The sequence below is a fragment of the Chiloscyllium plagiosum genome, chromosome 36, assembly GCF_004010195.1.
Source record: "Chiloscyllium plagiosum isolate BGI_BamShark_2017 chromosome 36, ASM401019v2, whole genome shotgun sequence".
NCBI classification, from domain to species: Eukaryota; Metazoa; Chordata; class Chondrichthyes; order Orectolobiformes; family Hemiscylliidae; genus Chiloscyllium; species Chiloscyllium plagiosum.
Window position 1 is genome coordinate 34,475,413 of NC_057745.1, and position 20,034 is coordinate 34,495,446.

Here is a 20,034-nt window from a genome sequence, read left to right on the forward strand (position 1 = left end):
ACTCCAGGTCCTGCACCCTAAAGCTACAGTCTGGGTTCCCATGCCCCTGCAGAGTTAGTTTGAATTTGTTGAATGTTCCTCCAGTCTTCATGATTTTTAACAGTTCCAGTAGATCTCTTTTTAACCTTCTCTGTTCTAAGGACCAACAAACCAACTTGTCCATTCTCTCTACATAACGTACAATTTCCTAGTATCATTCTGCTAAGTCCCATCTACGTCTTTCCAAAGGACTGAAATCATACCCAAACTTAGACATGCAGTACAGAATAATACAGCAGCTGAGAACTAACCAGTTCTTCATCGAGGATGAGAATTATTTCCTCACTCTTGTACTCTGTTAATAAACCTAAGCATCTTAATTTTTTTTTTATAAATAGCCTATGATTTGTTCTGCAGCCTTCACAGATTGATGTACCTGCACCTGCAAATATTTTGCTTCTGCGCTTTCTGTAAAATGGTATAATTTAGTTTATATTGCCTACCCTCATTCTTCCTACTGTTGCAAAGTTGGGCAGAGCATTTGTGGATTGGAAGGCAGGATGTTCAAATTTGATGTCTGAAAATGATTGGGGGGGGGGGGGGGGGGAGCGCAGACTGCATGATCCCTTTTAAAATATGTTTTTTTTTCTATGCTTAGAAATTTAAAAATGAATGCCTGTGGGCAGCAGCTTGCCAATTTGCAGCTGTTCAAATTGAAATATTTGTAGCAAAAGGCTATATTGTTAGCAGGCAAAGCAGCATTTTTACCAAGACAATAGATTTTAAAATTTAGCCAATTAATTTATATTAGGCATGCGGAGACTAAGGACCAATTAAATTTAAATCTGATGGTTTTGACAACCTAGAACCAATCTTAATAGGTCATCAAGGGTATAAAAGAGGGCATTTGAAAATTGACAGAGAGCAAACTGCCATCTGAAGAGATTTAGTTTGTCAGTTCTCAGAGTAATCATCTGACTAAAGGTACAGCAACACTCTTAGCTGTATTCCTGACACAAGAATTTGATAGAGACAGGTGTTCCTGAAAAAAGATCAGTAGAGATGGTGCGTAGCATTCTGGAAGACATTTTATTAGGGAAAAGTTAGTAGTTAGCAGGGAATTGTTTGGTCTGTTAGTGGTTCTGTTAATTTGTTCACTGTTGGAGTTAGATAAATAAATTGTTACTTGTTGGTTATAGAGTGAGTGAAAGAATTTCATTTAATTTAATCCCTCCTTTATAACAGATTGGAGGATTGAGATAGGTTATATTACTTTTCACACTTCTTTTAATAGATTATGAGGTGAGGCCAGCCTCTCTGGCTGTTTCAGTTTTGGGGTGGTGGGGGGGTGGACCTTCGCTTCATAGCACCACTTAGGAACATAGTAAACGTCAGAAAGGAAAATACCAGAAACAGCAGTGAAGGATCTTATGTGACTGAGACACTTAATAAATTAGAGCAAAAGTATGGAGAAATATTGAGTACGTTTAAAGAGGAGTTAAAGACAGATTTTTAATATGTAATGGGGTGAAGTGAATTGGAGAGCATGCAGAAAACAGGAAACTGGAGTTGAGGCCAAGATGAAATCAACTGTTATTATATCATATGACTGAGTAATCTTGAGGGGCTCAATTGCTTCCCAGTTCCTAAGTTCTTATGAAATACAAATAAATTAATGGGATTATTGGGAAAGTTGACAAATCCCCTTGGTGAGCTGTACCCTAATTTAAGAGGTGGCTGTAGGGACATTAGTTTTGAACATTCAGAATTCCTGAAATTCTAGAACAGCTTACATACCCTTTAAAAAGAACAAAATAATTTCTGGGGGTTCTGAGAAAGGGTCATCTCTCTTCACAGATGCTGCCAGAACTGTTGAGCTTTTTCAGCAATTTCTGGTTCTGATTTACTGCACCTGCAGTTCTTTTGGTTTCTTAAAAAATAATTGTAATCCCTGAAGAGAGAACTCATGGAGCAATTATCTTGATGTCAACTGTAGGGAAAATGGTCAAATCTGTGATCAGTAACTGGATCCTTGTTAGTGTCATCATCCAGTTTTTTTTACTGGCAGCGCAAGAGCTTAGCTGTCACTTTTATTGACAACAGTCTCTCATTTCCAAACTTATAAAGATCTACTCCACATCTAGGCACCTACATCACAAACACAGGTAAATGTCATAAGTTTGGAAGACATGATATATTGCATATAGATTGGAAAATGCTTCATGGACCCAGAATTTTGTAGGGAACTTACTTATTTTATGTGAAGTAAGTGGATTATGTTTGAGAGTACAATTCGAGATTAAATATAAATTCACTGGGCCGCATATAATAAGTTAAACCAGCTTGGTTCTAGGACGGGACAGCATTTGTGTCTCCTATCTGCCCCCTTCATGCCAGAAGATAACATTTGAGTGTGTCTGCAAAATTTCTAAGCTACCCCATGAAATCCAACTGTTGTGTCATGCAGAAAGCCACACCAACTGACAATTGGAAGTACTTTTTTGGTTAGTCCATTTGGATTATTTACACTACAGAAGGTGAATATTCGATTTCCACAGTCTATGCCTGCTTAACCATAGAGCATTTCAATAGTCAATAGGTGCAGGAATAGGCCATTCTGCCCTTCGAGCCAGCACCACCATTCATTATGATCATGGCTGATCATCCTCAATCCATTTCAGTCCATAGAATTCCTACAGTATGGAAACTGGCCATTCAGCCCAAGTTCACACCGACTCTATGAAGAGCATCTCACCCAGACTCACCCCTTTAACCTATCCCTGAAACCCTGCACCTCCCATGGCCAATTCACCCAACATAGATTCATAGAGTCCTACAGCACAGAGACAGGCCCTTCAGCCCAAACTGGTCCACACCAACCAAAATGTCCATCCACGGTAACCCCATTTCCCTGCACTTGGCTCATATCCTTCTGAACCTTTCCTAACCATGTATTTGTCCAAGTGCCTTTTAAATGTTGTTAATGTACCCCTCAACCACTTCTGCTGGCAGCTCAATCCATATGCATACCACCCGGTTGTCCCTCAGTTTCCCTTTTATTTTATCATCGCTAACCTTAAATTGATGCCCTCTAGTCCTCGATTCCCCAACCCTGGGAAAAAGAATGAGTGCATTCACCCTATCCATGCCTCTCTGGATCTTATACAAGATCCCCCCTCAGTCTCCTATGCTCTAAAGAAAAAGGTCCTAGCTTGTCCAACTTCTCCCTATAACTCAGACCTTTGAATCTTGGCAACATCCTGGTAAATTTCTTCTGCACCCTTTCCAGTTTAATAACATCCTTCCTATAGCAAGATGCCCAAAACTGAACACAATACTCCAAATGCAGCCTCACCAATATCCTGTACTACTGCGATATAACTTCCCAACTTCTATATTCAGTGCCCTGACTGATGTGCCAAAATTCTGGATCAGTGGTGCTGGAAGAGCACAGCAATTCAGGCAGCATCCGACGAGCAGCAGCCTTCTTCACTGTCCTGTCTACCTGTGACTCCACTTTCAGAGAACTGTGAACCTGAACTCCAAGGTCCCTCTATTTCACTACACTCCTTTAGGCCCTACCATTCACCATGAAACTCCTAGCTGATTTGACTTTCCAAAGTGCAACACCTCACACATTTATTTTAAATTCCATTTGCCATTTCTCAGCCCACTTCCCCAGCTGATCAAGGTCCTGCTGCAATTTCTGAGAACCTTCCTCACTATCCATGATACTGCCTATTTTAGTGTCATCAGCAAACTTACTAATCATGCCTTGTACATTCTAATCCCAATCAGTGATATAGATAACAAACAGCAATGGGCCAAGCACTGTCCCCTGAGGCACTCCACTAGTCACAGACCTCCAGTCTGACACGCATCTTCCACTATTACCCTCTTTCTATCATCAAGCCATTGTGAATCCAATTTGCCAGCTCCCTCTGGACTCCATGCGATCTAACCTGCCAGAGGAGCCTACTATGTGGGAACCGATCAAAGGCCTTACTGAAACCTGGACATCTTTGGACTGTGGGAAAAAAACCCATGCAGACATTGGGAGAATGTGCAAACTTGTACAGACAGTCACCCGAGTTTGGAATTGAACTCAGATCCCTGGCACTGTGAGGCAGTAATGCTAACCACTGAGCCACCGTGTGATCATGGAAGATGATGTCCTTCAAGTGCACATCCAATTTCCTTTGGAATCATTGATTGTGTCTACTTCCATCGTCTTCTTGGGCAGGTCATTACCATTTATGGCACATTCCCCCTGTATCTCTTGCCTAAAGCCTTATATCATGTTCCCTGGTCACTGTATCATCACTTTTAGATTAGATTACTTACAGTGTGGAAATAGGCCCTTCGGCCCAACAAGTCCTCACCGCCCCGCCGAAGCGCAACCCATCCATACCCCTACATGTACCCCTTACCTAACACTACGGGCAATTTAGCATGGCCAATTCACCTCTCCTGCACATCTTTGGACTGTGGGAGGAAACCGGAGCACCCGGAGGAAACCCACGCAGACACGGGGAGAACGTGCAAACTCCACACAGCCAGTCGCCTGAGGCGGGAATTGAACCCGGGTCTCTGGCGCTGTGAGGCAGCAGTGCTAACCACTGTGCCGCCCACTTAAGGAAACAGTTCCACAAAGGTCTACTGAAATGGATCCCCAAGTTCCTTTATCCCTGCACAATCTTCAGAGCTGTGTTGTTAAGACTATATTGCCTTTATAGAATAGAATCATAGGGTCCCTATAGTGTGAAGAGAGGCTAGGCTGCCCATCGAATCTGCACTGATCCTCTGAAGAGCATCCCACTAAGATCAATACAAAAGGGACAGATTTAAGATAATTAGTGAACATCCCGAGGTAGAAGAGGAGAACTTAATTATGTAAGCAAATTATTATAAATCAGGAATATACAACCTGGAAAGGGGCATGGATAGGGAAAATAGACAAAGCCTTTTCCCTGGGGTAGGGGAGTCCAGAACTAGAGGGCATAGGTTTAGGGTGAGAGGGGAGAAATATAAAAGAGACCTAAAGGGCAACATTTTCACGCAGAGGGTGGTACGTGCATGGAATGAGCTGCCAGAGGAAGTGGTGGAGGCTGGTACAATTGCAACATTTAAAAGGCATCTGGATGGATATATGAATAGGAAGGGTTTGGAGGGATATGAGCTGGGTGCTGACAGGTGAGATTAGATTGGGTTGGGATATCTAGTCAGCATGGACAAGTTGGACTGAAGGGTCTGTTTCCATGCTGTACATCTCTATGACTCTATGACTTCTGGGACATGGCAGGTGGTAATTTGATAGTTAGACATCCTCCTCTCTAATGTAAAATTCTGAATACATTATTAGGAATTTCATAGATGTTCTGGACTAGGCCAGACCCCGTTAAACCATTTCAAGGAAGTAGCCCAGACAGTAACCTTGCTAGTTGTTTTAAGCAGATGTAAATCGATATTCCAAGAGTGATGCAGCTGGTCAAATCATTTTGTTTTAAACAAAACAGAATTTATTTACAAGGTTACCTAATGAGACACAAACAAAAATGAACAGAATATAGAATAACTTAACCGATCTGAAAACCCAATAGATTATCTCAACTTAATGATGCTGTTCCAAATACGAGCAACAAACATCATCACCCCTTGGCACAAAAAGTAAAAACAAACACAGGGTCTTACAGCCGAGATGTCGGAGAGGGAGAGATGTCGGAGAGGGAGAGATGTCGGAGAGGGAGAGATGTCGGAGAGGGAGAGATGTCGGAGGGAGAGCTGCTAGAGGGAGAGGATCAGCAGGGACCAGCTTCTTTGCGTACAGCAGCTTCAAAACTGACTGACTGCTTTCAGTGAACAGCCAGACCAAACCAGAGAGAAGCTGAACTGGGAGAACTGGCCACTCCCCTTTCATTGTACATGTGTTTTTTTTAAACTCGAAAGCCTTTTGCTGATGCAGTATCTGTTAGCTATCAACAAATTGGCCCTACACCCCTCAAACTTGGACCTTTCAGAATTGCTGCTTTTATGACCTCACTGAATAAAGGGTCAAGGACAGCATAATCTTGTTAAAGGAGCAGCATTGTCATACAGGCAAGAGTGAAGTTTGGACATGAGGGCAAACTGCACTCGAATCTGCACCAATGAGCAGCAAAACTGCAAAGACTGTCAAACAATCAGCTCTGCAACAGAGATGGGTAGCTGCTGTTGAGGCTGCAATGTGAGAGACAGAGTATCCCATTGAGATGCCAGGCACTGTCCAGTAACTTGAGGGGTGCTCACTTCTGTCTCAGCATTCAAGTTGGCAGCAAAGGGGACACTTCCAACCCATCTCTCCCTTCTCCAGAAGCCATGTTAGCCCTAGTAAAATGACAAGGTAAAAACAATGACTGCAGATGCTGGAAACCAGATTCTGGATCAGTGGTGCTGGAAGAGCACAGCAATTCAGGCAGCATCCGAGGACAGGCACCTGTCCTCGGATGCTGCCTGAATTGCTGTGCTCTTCCAGCACCACTGATCCAGAATCTAGTAAAATGACAGCTAGGTTGTCAAATGGTCTTAATAGGTAATAAGACCATAAGATATAGGAGCAGAGTTAGGCTATATGGCCCAATGAGGCTGCCCCACATTTAATCATACCTTTTTTTTATTTATTCTGTAACAAGATGAGATGAGACAGTGACTGGCGAGGCAGCATTTATTGCCCATCCCTAATTGTCCAGAGAGCAACTGACAGTCAATCAAATGTGTTTCTCAACTTCATCTGCCTGCCTTTTCCTCCTAACCTATGACCTCCTTACCTATCTGAGTCTTAAGCACAGTCAATGACTCAATTTCTTTTAAAATTCATTCATGCGATGACAGCGTTGCTGGCTAGGCCAGCATGTATTGCCTATCACTAATTGCCCAGAGGGCAGTTAAGAGTCAACCACATTGCAGTGGGTCTGGAGTCACGTGTACACAAGACCAGGTAAGGTTGGCAGTTTCCTTCTCTAAAGGACATTAGTGAGCTAGGTGGGTTTTTCCTGACATTTGGCAATGCATTCATGGTCATCATTAAATTCTAGATATTTATTGAATTCGAATTCCACCAGCTACCATGGCAGGATTTGAACCCAGGTCCCCAGAACATTTCCTGAGTCTCTGGATTAACAGTCCTGCGATAATACCACTAGGCCATTGATTGATTCACACATTGTTTCCAGTCATTGGAGAGTCAACCCACTGCCATTTCCACCTCTTGGAATATTTTTCTGGTGATGGGAAAACATTAGGCTTCCGTCTTGATGCCTTCAACCAATATTTTACCACCATACCTCTGACCTGGCTTACGTCCAAAAGGCTGGTAAAATTCCAAGCATTGCACCGAACACTGTCAGTATTCCAGGTGTTCCATTTGCAGAGGTGTGCTTTCATCTGTTATTGGTTCAGGACATTCAAAGCCAGAAGTCAAGGGCCAGCAAAACCTTTTTGCAGGAAGGGGGAAAACTAACACTTTGCTGGGCTACTGTTGTTCTTCCTGACTAGCCACACACAAGCCCTAGAGGCAATGCTGTGGAGCCCTCACCTCTGTCCTGTGTTTATGATGCCCAAAATCATCTCTTGGATGCGTTTGGAGAGCCAGGACGACACTCTCTCACCTCAAACTCCTGACTACCATAAAAGTGCAGATCAGAACCTGGCCTGCCCATTTGGAAAACACCAACCCATTATCCTTTCTGAAATTCCTGCAAATTCAACTCTGCTCCACCTGTGAATAGGAAAACTAGCTGCAATTTTAGAAATCTAATACGATGATCACAGTTAATTCAGTTGGCAAGAATTTTAAGCTACACGAAAGGCTTGATATTCAAAAAACAAACCAAAAGTGGTTTGACCTGCTGAGGAAACAATTCCCAAACAGCCTGTAGTCTCAATTAATATTAAATATTTGCTGTTATCCAAACAGTTTTCACCTTATTACGCTTAGGATTTTTAAAACACAGCCCTTTTATGTCAAATTTTCAAAAAGAAGATAAAAAGCTGGCTATAGCAGCCTCTGTCATTTGGCCTCACCCATTCCTCGGCTTTGATTGAAATCTCCTTTGATGATTTCGCAGGACTTGTCATCACCGTTACACATACCACAGCGGTCCTCTTTGGCTGCTGAGCCAATGATTCCATCACAGCCAATCTTCTGTTAATAACAAATAGGTGTCTGCATTATTGGTTCCATAATAAAACACAGTGAGATTTAATTACAGGCAATCTCCTGGTGCTGTTTCCGGATATCTTGGCCTTTTTATGGACAGAATACTTGATTACAATGGGGCCTGTGACCCATAATACTGTCCAAGCCTCACTGTTATTTAGCAGAACAGAATCTGACCAGGCAAAAATAAATTTCAGACAAAAACTGATTTATTTTATAAAGCATCAACTCCTGCTACTACGTGTGTCAGGCAACTTTATCAGTTTTACAGAAATGTCACAATGCACTGAAACACCTGAGTGATTTTTCTTGGGGTGACTGGGTTTGTAAATCTCAACTCAGTTCACTCAAGTCTATAAGAAGAGAGCCTGGTTGTGGAGATAAGAATGCATAAAAAAAATTCATAGCCATAGGGTAAAACTGACATCTTGCACCAATGACAAAGACTTCACAGTTACTAAATAGAAGGATTATTTCCCTCTCTGAATTATCTTTGATTTCCAGTTATTAGTCATTTATACCATGCAAAAACTCAATTAAAAAGAAATAGCCCCACACAAAGTTATTTCAAAGAGTTCTGAGCATTTCCTAAATCTTCCCAAGCAGACAAATTCCATTCAATTGGTTCCAGCAAAGTACATAAATGCCTGTGTTTTTGAGCCAAGCCTATTATCGTCCATTAGCCTCTGGTTCAAATTCTATGGGTGCAGGGTGATGCATTTCCACTGTATCCTTTATTAAAGAGGAGAAAGGTAAACAGTGCAGATTTCAGTTTAGAAAAAGATGGCATACTGTTCTTATGGCATCCTGTTTCAACACAAAAAAGACTACTGGCTCAAACATGTATTCAAAGCCTTCTCCGCAATGTTATTTCCAAACCCAAAGTTCAAACATAACACAAAATAGTATAATGTCCTTTAAACATACATTTTATTACTGACTGAATCTAGAATTATATTTTATCATGATGTATTGAAATAAATGAAAATAATTAGCCTGGCCTCCATAAATGCTCCATACAATCAACATACATATCCTAAGATATGCTTCAGAAATTTGAGGGTGCATACATGAGGATCAGTGGTCGGCACAACATCGTGGGCTGGAGGGCCTGTTCAGTGCGGTACAGTTCTATGTTCTATAATTAGGTCAACATTTGACTAGTAAAATGAAGTCCAATAATCAGCAAGATGTTTACCAGAGTGAAGGACAGACCTGTTTGGAGCAGATTCAGACTGTTATAATAAAGCTGTTTCACACACACTTGGCCATGTCCATACTGAACAGCTCAGTAGGAATGATCAAGATTTTTTTTTGACAGCTGTTTTCAACATCAATCTGATTTATTTTTAATGATGCATTTAAGAGCTGGTCCAGCATCAACATTAAGCTTTCCCAAGGTGATGAGCAAAGCTCTCTCATTCTATCCAATGAGCTCATTACTCAGAACAGTCTCTCCTGTACCTGGAAGACATTTTGTTCACTTCTTTCACTAACTATCTTGTGGTCCATCAAAATGCTAATTTACAGATTGTTTGGTGATACAAATATCTGCTTATTTAGAAAAAGAATTGAGATCATCCCAAATTAATTCACAGAAGATCCTGAAAGTCGATTTGTCAGTGATGACTCATTGGTAGCACCCTCACCTCAGGATTGGGGGAAGATTATGGGTTCAACTTCCACTCTGGATATCTGAAGTCAAATTCCAGGCTGACACTCAACAACAGTACAAAGTGAGTACCACACTGTCAAAGATGTTGTCTTTCAGATGAGACTTTTCAGGTAGATCCTGTGACATTAGTTAGAGGAGTGCAGGGATGCTCGCTCTCTGGTTTCCTAATCAATATTTATCCCTTAAGCAGCACCACTGAAACAGATTATATGATTATTTAGCTTATGGCCATTTTCTGCACTGAAGGAAGCCATTTGGCCAACTGAGTCCATGGCATTCCATGGAGCAATCCACTCAGGCCCACACCTGTCCCTGGCTAAGTTTATTTCAGTCAAGTGACACTTCAATTTCATTTTGAAATCTACCAACCTTGTGGGAGGCAAGCTCCAGCTTGTAACAACTCACTTTGTAAAAAGGTTCTTCTCAAATTCACCCTGCATCTCTTGCCACTTAAATCTGTGTGCTCCAAGTCCTTCCTATATGAGCTAATAAGAATGGTTTAGGATTGTCTGTCTACTTTGTCTAAATGTGTCATAATCTTGTACCATCTTTATCTAATTTTCTCTCAATCTCCTTTGCTTCAAGGAAATAACTCCAACTTCTCCACCCTAACTGTGTAACTAAAATCCCCTATTCCAGGAGCTATAAATCTCTGCTGCACCTTATCAAGAACCCTTATTTTCTTCCCTTATTGTTTTCATCAGGTGGGGTTTAGCCACAGTGTTATAAAGGTTTACTGTAACTTCCCCACTTTCGTAGTCATTGCTTTGGTAATGGAACCCCAAGATCCCAGGTTCTTTGCTAAACCACACTCTCAAATATGTCCTTTCGCTTTCTACATCACGAGAGGTTGCAGAGCTCTGACATGCAAAGTTCTGGGTGTCCTAATGTATAAATCACAGAAGGTTAGTAGGTAGGTACAGCAAATTATGAGGAAATCTGATTGAATATTATGTTTTATTGTGAGGGGGAATTGAATGCAGGAGTAGGAAGGTTATCTTCAGATAAACAGGGCACTGGTGACACTGCATCTGGAAAACTGTGTCTCATACTAGTCACTGTACTTATGGAAGGATTTTAATGCATCGGAAGCAGTTAAGAGAAGATTTACAAGATTAATAACTGGAATGAGCCAACTGCATCATGAGGGAAGGCTAGACAGGTAAGGTCTGTATTCCCTTGTGTTGAGATGAATCAGCAATGACTTAATTGAAATATATGAGATCCTGAGGGGATTTGACCAAGTGGATAGCGAAAGGATATTTTCTCTTGTGAGAGAATGTAGAACTAGAGATAATAGTTGAAAAATAAGGGGTCACCCATTTAAGACAGAGATGAGGAACCACTTTTTTCCACTCAGAGAGTTGACAGTCTTTGGAATCCATTTCCTCAAAACACTTCAACCTTATCTTTTGCAATGATATGCTGGACTTTTCCATAATTAAGAATGGAGACATGTGATATTTGTTGTATCCTCCTCCTGAATTGTTGAATTGTTCACCACCATTCACAACAGGATTGCAGAGCTTAGATCTGATCTGTTGGTTGTGGACCTGCCTATTGCATGTTTGATGTTCACGTTGTTCCGCATTCTAGCTTTACCAGGTTGACACCTCATTTTTAGGGATGCCTGGTGCTGCACCAGCCGTGTTCTCCTGCACTCTTCACTGAACCAGGGATGATTTCCCAGGTTGATGGTAATTGTAGAATGAGTGACATAAGGTTGCAGATTGTTTTGAAGCATGGTTCTGCTGCTGCTGATGATAGCCTAAAGTGCTAGATAAATACTCAAGTTTTGAATTGTTGGTTATGTGTGAAACCTAACTCATTTAACATGGTGACACACAACAAAATAGAAGTCTACCTCAATATGAAGACAGGATGTCATCTCCACAATCACTGTGATTGTCACTGCTATTGGTACTGTCATAGACAGATGAATCTGCAGCAGGCAGTTTGGTGAGTACAGGTCATGCATGTTTGTCCCCCCTTGATTCCTTCACCATCTGTCACAAAGCCAATCTAAGGGCTGTGTCTTATCGGACAACCAGCTTGGTCAGTAGTGGTACTACCCAGGCACTTCTGGTGATAGACTTTGAAATCACACCCAGAGTACATTCTCTGCCCTCATCTCTCTCGGTCCTTCTCCAAGTGGCATTCGACATGGAGGATTACTGATTCATCAGTCACGGTGATGATCATCAGTAGGTTTCCTTGCCCATCTTTTACTAAATGCCATGAGTCTTTATGGGATCCTGAATTAATGTTGAAGACACCCAGGACAATTTCCTCTTGACTGTACACCACTGTACTGACACCTGCAGGTGGGACCAAACATATTATGGGATAACATTGGTGGCATCTGGAACAAAATCTATAAGGTAGGATTCTAAAAGGATGACAACAGGAAACTGTGGCTTGTCTAGTCTGTGAGACAGCACTACCAATTTTGGCATAAGCCCTCAAGTGTTATTAAAGAGGATTTTGCATGGTCAACTTCAGGGCTGGGATTCCCAGTTTCATTTCCCAGTCTCAGTTAATTCTTGGTGATCCATCCAGTTTCAATCTTTTCTCTACACTTTAATGATTGTAATACAACAGAGTGATTTGCTAGACCATTTCAGAAGTCAGTTAAGAGTCAAAAACATTGCTAGAGACTGGTTTCCAGACTCTCAGTTTCTAGATGGTTAATTCACCTAACCTACACATCCCTGAACACTATGGGCAATTTAGCATGGCCAATCCACCTGGACTGTGGGAGAAAATCAGAGCACCTGGAGGAAGCCCAGACACTCACAGGGAGAACATGCAAACCCCACACACACACAGTCACAGGATGGAATCAAACCCTTGGATCTCTGGCACTGTGAGGCAGCAGTGCTAACCGCTGAACTAATATGATGCTCGCTTTTTCCTTAACAGTACCCACTACACCTCTTACTTTCCACGTATAGTCTATAAAGCTGATGGAACATTATTGAGTCCCCTTTTGTGAGATGGTGGAGCAGTGGGAAAGTCATTGGACTAATAATCCAGAGACCCAGGCTAATGTTCCGAGTAACTGCATTTGGATCCCAATGTGGCTATTTGTGTTGCAACATACCGATTTCATAGTTTCATAGTAATAGAAGCAGGAGTAGGCCATTTGGCCCATCGAGCCTGCTCTGCCATTCATTAAGATCATGGCTGATCTATCCATCATCTCAGCTCCTCCTACCTGTATTATCCCTGCAACGCTTCATTTCCCTACCATGCAAAAACCCATCCAACTGTGTCTTGAATATATTGAATGAAGCAGCATCTACTGCTTCCTTGGGCAGAGAATTCCATAGATTCACTATTCTTTGGGAAAAGCAGTTCCTCCTCATCTCTGTCCTAAATCTACTCCTCTTAGTCTTGAGGCCATGTTCTAGTCGCAATCACCAGTAGACACAACTTTCCAGCCTCTATCTTATCTATCGCTTTCATAATTTTGTATGTTTCCATAAGATCCCCTTGCAATCTTCTAAATTCTGGCGAGTACATTCCCAGGGGGTGTACCTCACCTCTCCTCACAGGGTAACCCCCTCATCTCCGGAATCAACCTGGTGAACCTCCTCTGCACCACCTCCAAAGCTAGTATATCCTTCCTCAAGTAAGGAGACCAGAACTGCGCACAATACTCCAGGTGTGGCCTCAACAACACCTTATACAACTGCAGCAGAACGTCCCTGCTCATAAATCCAATCCCTCTAACAATGCAAGCCAATATTCTGTTTGCCTTCCTGATTACCTGTTGCACCTGCAAATCAACTTTCGGCGATTCAAGTATAAGTGCTCCTAAGTCCCTCCGTACAACAGCTGCAGTCTTTCACCATTTAAATAATACTCTGACCTACTACTTTTACGTCCAAAGTGGATAATCTCACATTTACCAACATTGTACTCCGTCTGTCAGACCTTTGCCCACTGACTCAACCCATCTAAATCTCTCTGCAGATCCTCCACATCCTCTACACAGTTTGCCTTTCCACTTAATTTAGTGTCATCAGCAAACTTGGATATGTTACACTTTCCTGATGAAGGGCTTTTGCCCAAAACGTCAATTTCGCTGCTCCTTGGATGCTGCCTGAACTGCTGTGCTCTTCCAGCATCACTAATCCAGAATCTGGTTTCCAGCATCTGCAATCATTGTTTTTACCTATGTTACACTCTGTCTCCTCTTCCAAATCATTTATATAGATCATGAACTGCTGTGGGCCCAACACCGATCCCCGCAGCACCCCACTCACCACTGATCTCCAACCAGAGAAACACTCATTTATCTCAACTCTCTGCTTTCTATTAGTTAACCAGTCCTCTATCCATGCTAGCACATTCCCTGCAACTCCATGCATCCTTATCGTATGGGGGAGTCTTTTGTGCACCAGCTTATCGAACGCTTCTGGAAATCCAAGTATACAACATCCAACTATTCCCCTCTACCCACTGCGCTTGTTATACCTCAACAAACTCCAGTAAGTTTGACAAACATGACCTTCCCTTCCTGAATCCATGCTATGTCTGCCTGATGGAACTCTTCCCATCCAGATGTCTCACTATTTCTTCTTTAATAATAACCTCCAGAATTTTCCCGATTACAGGTGTTTAGCTAACTGGCCTATAGTTACCTGCCTTTTTTATACAGCGGTGGGACATTTGCTGTCTTCCAATCCAATGGGACCTGTCCGTAGTCCAGTTGAATTTTGGTAAATTACCACCAACACATTGACTATAACTTCCGCCATTTCTTTCAGTATCCTGGGATACATTCCATCAGGACCAGGGGACTTATCTACCTTTAGACACTTCAGTTTGCTCAACACTATTCCTTTAGTGATAACAATTGAATCAAGGTCCTCACCTCCCATCATATCCTTAACATCATTCTTTGGCGTGTTAGACACATCTTCCACTGTGAAGACTGACACAAAATAGTTTTCAAGTCCTTGGCTGTTTCAGGTAGGTAAAAACAATGACTGCAGATGCTGGAAACCAGAGTCTAGATTAGAGTAGTGCTGGAAAAGCACAGCAGTTCAGGCAGCATCCGAGGAGCAGTAAAATCGCGTTTCAGGAAAAACTCTTCATCAGGAATACAGGCCAATTTTCAGGGCAGAGGAAATGACCTGGGAGTTGCAGTGGGAGAAGGACTCCCTGAGATTCTTGTAGAAAGAGGAGGAAAACTTCTTCAAGGCAGGCATCCTTGCAAGAGGATTCGCAGTAGGGTTAAAATCAACTAGGTAAAAACAATGACTGCAGATGCTGGAAACCAGAGTATTCCTGTATTACTAATGAAGGACTTTTGCCCGAAACGTCGATTTTACTGCTCCTCAGATGCTGCCTGAATTGCTGTGCGTTCCCTTAACTGTCTCAGCAATACCCAACATTAATTTCCCTTTCTTATCCTGCAAGGGATCTACATCCACTTTAGCTACCCTTTTCCATTTATATATTAATAAAACATTTCCTACCTGTTTTTATATTCAATGTTAGTTTGCATTGATAATCTACCTTTCCTTTCTTTATTGCTTGCTTCGTGGTTCGTTGTTGCTTTTTAAAGTTTTCTCAATCTTCCTGTTTCCTATTAGTCTTGGCTACTTTGTAAACCTGAACTTTTAACTGGATCCCTTCCTTTATTTCCCTGGTTATCCCAGGCTCTTCTTACCAGTGCTGTCCTCGTTTTCGACTAGAATATACTTTCCTTGAGCACTGTGAAAAATCTCTTTGAAAATCCTCCACTGTTCCTCAACTGTACCGCCATATAACTTGTGTCCCCAGTCTAATTTCGCCAACTCCTTCCTCATCCCATCATAGTCTCCCTTGTTTAAGTATAACACCCTGGGTTTTAGATGATACTATTTCACTTTCCATTTGCATCCGAAATTCAATCATACTGTGATCACTCTTTCTGAGAGGATCCTTAACTACGAGATCACTAATTTTACCTGTCACATTACACAGGACCAAATCTAAGACTGCATGCTGCCTTGTAGGTTTGGTACCATGCTGTTCAAGAAAGTTATCTTGGATGAGTTCTGTGAACTGCTCTTCAAGAGTGCCTCTACTGACTTAATTCAGCCAATCAGTGTGCATTTCATTCATCACATTTTATGTGATTATATGGGACATTGTAACCCTTCTCCAGTACTAACTAACAATCATTCTCTGATATACTTTATACCTTTTTTTCTCTTTCTGTACGCTTGTGCCTATCTATTTGTCAATTTAAACACTCTTCAGCCACTCAAATTAACTTCCCCCAGGAACATTAATCCTGGTCCTATTGCAATATAATGTGTCCCTTTTGAATGGGTGCCTTTTGCCCCCAGAACTGTTTGTATTGTCCCAAGAATCTAAAGGCCTCATTCCTGCATCATGCCTCAAGTCATGTACTGATCCTTCAAACCTCCCAATTTCTATTCGAGCTGGCAGTTTTAGTGACGACCCTATTCAAGATTCTAAATTGACTTCCTCTCTTACGCCTGAAAATCTACTTAAATATTGCCTTTCTCTATTTTGTTGGTCCTGTGATGTAGACTGAGTGACTTACATACTTTTAATATCATTTGTGTTTTTCAGTTTGAAAACTGTATGATAGCTGCAGGAAGAGCTATCACAGAACTCTTATATAGAACCCCTACAGTGTGGAAACAGGACCTTGGGCCCAACAAGTCCACACCGACCCTCCGAAGAGTAATTCACCCAGACCCATTTCCCTACTACTCTACATTTACCCCCGACTAATGCACCTAATTTGCACATCCCTGAACATTATGGGCAATTTAGCATGGCTAATTCACCCTAACCTGCACATCTTTGGACTGTGGGAGGAAACCGAAGCACCTGGAGGAAACCCACGCAGACACGGAGAGAATGAACAACCTCCACACAGAGAGTCACCTGAGGTGGGAATCCAACCCGGGTCTCTGGTACTGTGAGACAACTGTGCTAACCACTGAGCCAACTACCCCCGCCCCCCTGATTTCCAGATGGGATTTGAGGTCAAATGAAACTCACTGAGGTGCTAAAGATCCATATTTTCTGGTGTGAATACTCTGCAGGGGGTGTTTTTGAAACCATACAGGGTTATTTCTGAGATAGTAAAGAAGAAAGTTTGGAATTAATGGGATTATATCTCACTGCATAATTCAAAAGTCTTTATGTTTGTGTTATAAGTAAATGGCCTGGTTTATTTTATTTTATCTTCATTTCCTTGCTTAATAAACTTCTGTTTATTAGTAAAACCAAATCTGCAACAGTGTGTGCTTATATTTCAGTGAGAGACCACCTTGTTCAAACCGAAACAAAATATGACCTTTCCAGCCAGATTTCAGTCTGGGGTCTGACTTTTCCAGGAATAACATCAACTGGGATCACAAATGTACCTGACACGTAAAATGTCTAGCGTACATTTATTCCCTCAAGAATATTCTACACTCTCTCTGACATCATTAGCTCTGGCATCAAAGAGGCAACACACTTTGTGGGACTCAATGTGACTATTACACATATGCCTGTTTGTTTGCTTTATTATGGAAGCTCCTATAATAACTGTATTTCTCCTCTTTGTTGTGCTTTACTGATAGTTGGAACTTACCTTACACTTGCCATTCACACAAAGGTCTGTCTCATATGGCCCACAAGGAGTCCCGTCAAGAACTCTCTCAGCTACTAGGACAGGGGACTCTTTCCCAAAAGAGGAGCAATATAAAGTGCAGGGATCATCTGAAAAGGAAACAGGCATTTCTGATCAGCAAATTCAGATCACAATTTAGGTTATTCACATTATGCAACTCTAGATGGAAATAGTTTTCATATTTACAAAGGCACAATAGAGTTAAAATAAGTAAATTTGAATCAACTAACATTATAAATGCAAAGATCTTGAACAGCCCTGACTGTACCGTAATGACAGCTTTCTCCTCCAGAGGTCAGGTTTTGGTTGCTCTGCCAGTCGTCCCTGTGCCTCCAGCTGCCACTCTCTTTTATTCTTGAAGTCTCCCTCAAAATGCATCTCTTTCATCAAGCTTTTCTGCCTAATCCTAATACATCTAATTGGCTTGGTGCAATGTTTTACTGTGTTAGAGCGACTATGTAAATGACAGTGTATTTATTTTAAATTGGGGATTGTGTGACTGTGCCAGCTGTGGTTCAATTATATTCCTATCATCTAAACTGCTTCACCTCAAAATAAACTCTAACTTCAAACTCATTCTCTTCCTTGCTTTTCAGTTCCCTATTGAACTATTTATATTCAATCTGGTTCTCACTTGCATTACCAACCAGACTTCTCTCACTGATCCCCATTCTTTGCTGCACTTTACTCTCAAAGTCTTCCAACCCGCAGGGAGCTCTGAATTTGGCTGCATACCACTTCTCCTCATGCGAATGAAAGTCGACTCTATCTGAAATAGCACCTTGGGTTAAAGGCTGCCCATTGTTGGCATTTTGCTTGCAAATCTTTGATTTCAATTTACCCGGATCTGATTCTTTCCTAACCCATCGAAACCCGATCACATCTGAAAGGCAGCACTTTTGACAGAGCAACACTCTTCAAATTCTGCACTGGAGTATAATCCCACATTATATGATAAACACTGTTGTGAGGCTCAACCGTCTTACTCAGTCATGAGGATCAAAAACAGAAATTGCTGGAAAAGCTCAGCAGGTCAGGCGGCACCTGCCGATAAAAGCCAGAGTTTGGGTCGAGTGACCCTTTCACAGAAACAGGTTTCAAGTTCCAAACAGCATGTTCAATCCACAACCCACACAGACTTTACACAGCTATGGATTGTATTCAAACCTACAAAACTTTTGACCCAAGCAATGAAATATGCATCAAAGCAGCAAATGACATTGAGTCATGAAATAGTGCTGTACTTCTGAATGAAGTCAAGCATAGATCCCAAGTAGGAATCCAAAATTACAAATGACACTACTGAGCTCGGCATAATCCTTCAATTGAAGGCTCATCCTTAGTACTGCTATTGTGGGTTCTCTGCATTACAATGCAGCTTGGAAGTGGCTTCCTTGGTTGTCCTACATTGGAATTAATTGTGATTGTGTGTTAACTGGTTCACTGTTGGATACACTCACTAAATTGCAATCCTGCTGGGAGCTTTTCATGCTTCAGTGCTCAGTAATGGGGCAGCTAGTGAGACTGTGCTCATTTGAACTTTAAGTAGTGTTTATTATTCTCCAAATGAAGTTAATTCTGTTCAAAAGCTCAAATAAAAGCAGAACCTCTCTGGGCATTTTAATTTGGCAAGTTAATGTAGTACAGAGGGATGGAAAAGAGTTTGATGGTGAGACTCTGGAGATGTTTCTCCATGGAATGAGAGATCAAAGGGAAATATATATGGAATGAATATAGGAATATGAGTATGCCATTCAGCCTTTGACGCAGGTTCCAACATTAAATGAGATTATTGCTGATTCAATCATTGAACAATTTTTAATCTACATTTGTTTGAAATCTATTTCTAACAAAAACAAGAGAAATCATGTTCTTCCTTAAAATTGCAAACTCACTAGGCACAAGAAGGCAGAACTAAACTGCCCAAACCCGGGAATACAGGGAGAGTGTCTGACGTGGTTAAGTGAATTTAGACAAGAAAATACATTTGATCTGCACTCAGGGCTTTACTTTTTTTTGTTGGGCTTTACTTTTTTTTGTTGGGCTTTATTGCCCATCCTAGCTGCCTTTCAGAAGGTGATGGTGCGTTGCCTTCTTGAACCGCTGCAATCCATGTACTGGAGGTAGACCCACAATGCCATTAAGGTGGGAATTTCAGGATTTTGACTGAATAGCACACAAGGATCAATGTTATATTTCTTAATTAGAACAGTGAGTGGCTTGGAGGGGAATTTGTAGGTGGTGATAAACCCATATCCCCAGAACACTGATGCTGTCCAAGGATTAACAACATTAGGCCTCGAAACCTACCACCCCACCAATCTCCATGTACAGCGCATCATCCGCCGTCATTTCCGCCACCTCCAAACAGACCCCACCACCAAGGATATATTTCCCTCCCCTCCCCTATCAGCATTCCGTAAAGACCACTCCCTCCGTGACTCCCTCGTCACATCCACACCCCCCACCAACCCAACCTCCACTCCCGGCACCCTCCCCTGCAACCGCAGGAGGTGCAAGACTCGCGCCCAC

General features: G+C 41.8%; 1 protein-coding gene across 1 annotated transcript in view; it reads right to left on the reverse strand.

Annotated features, from left to right (window-relative positions):
- Positions 1-20,034, reverse strand: part of adamts17 (ADAM metallopeptidase with thrombospondin type 1 motif, 17) — a 655,987-nt gene that overhangs the window by 224,843 nt on the left and 411,110 nt on the right. Inside the window, exons 14-15 of the mRNA XM_043677648.1 lie at positions 17,464-17,591; positions 8,038-8,158 (exon numbers count right to left, since the gene is read on the reverse strand). Of these exons, the coding sequence (XP_043533583.1) occupies positions 8,038-8,158; positions 17,464-17,591 (249 nt within the window). The remainder of the gene's footprint in view (positions 1-8,037; positions 8,159-17,463; positions 17,592-20,034) is intronic.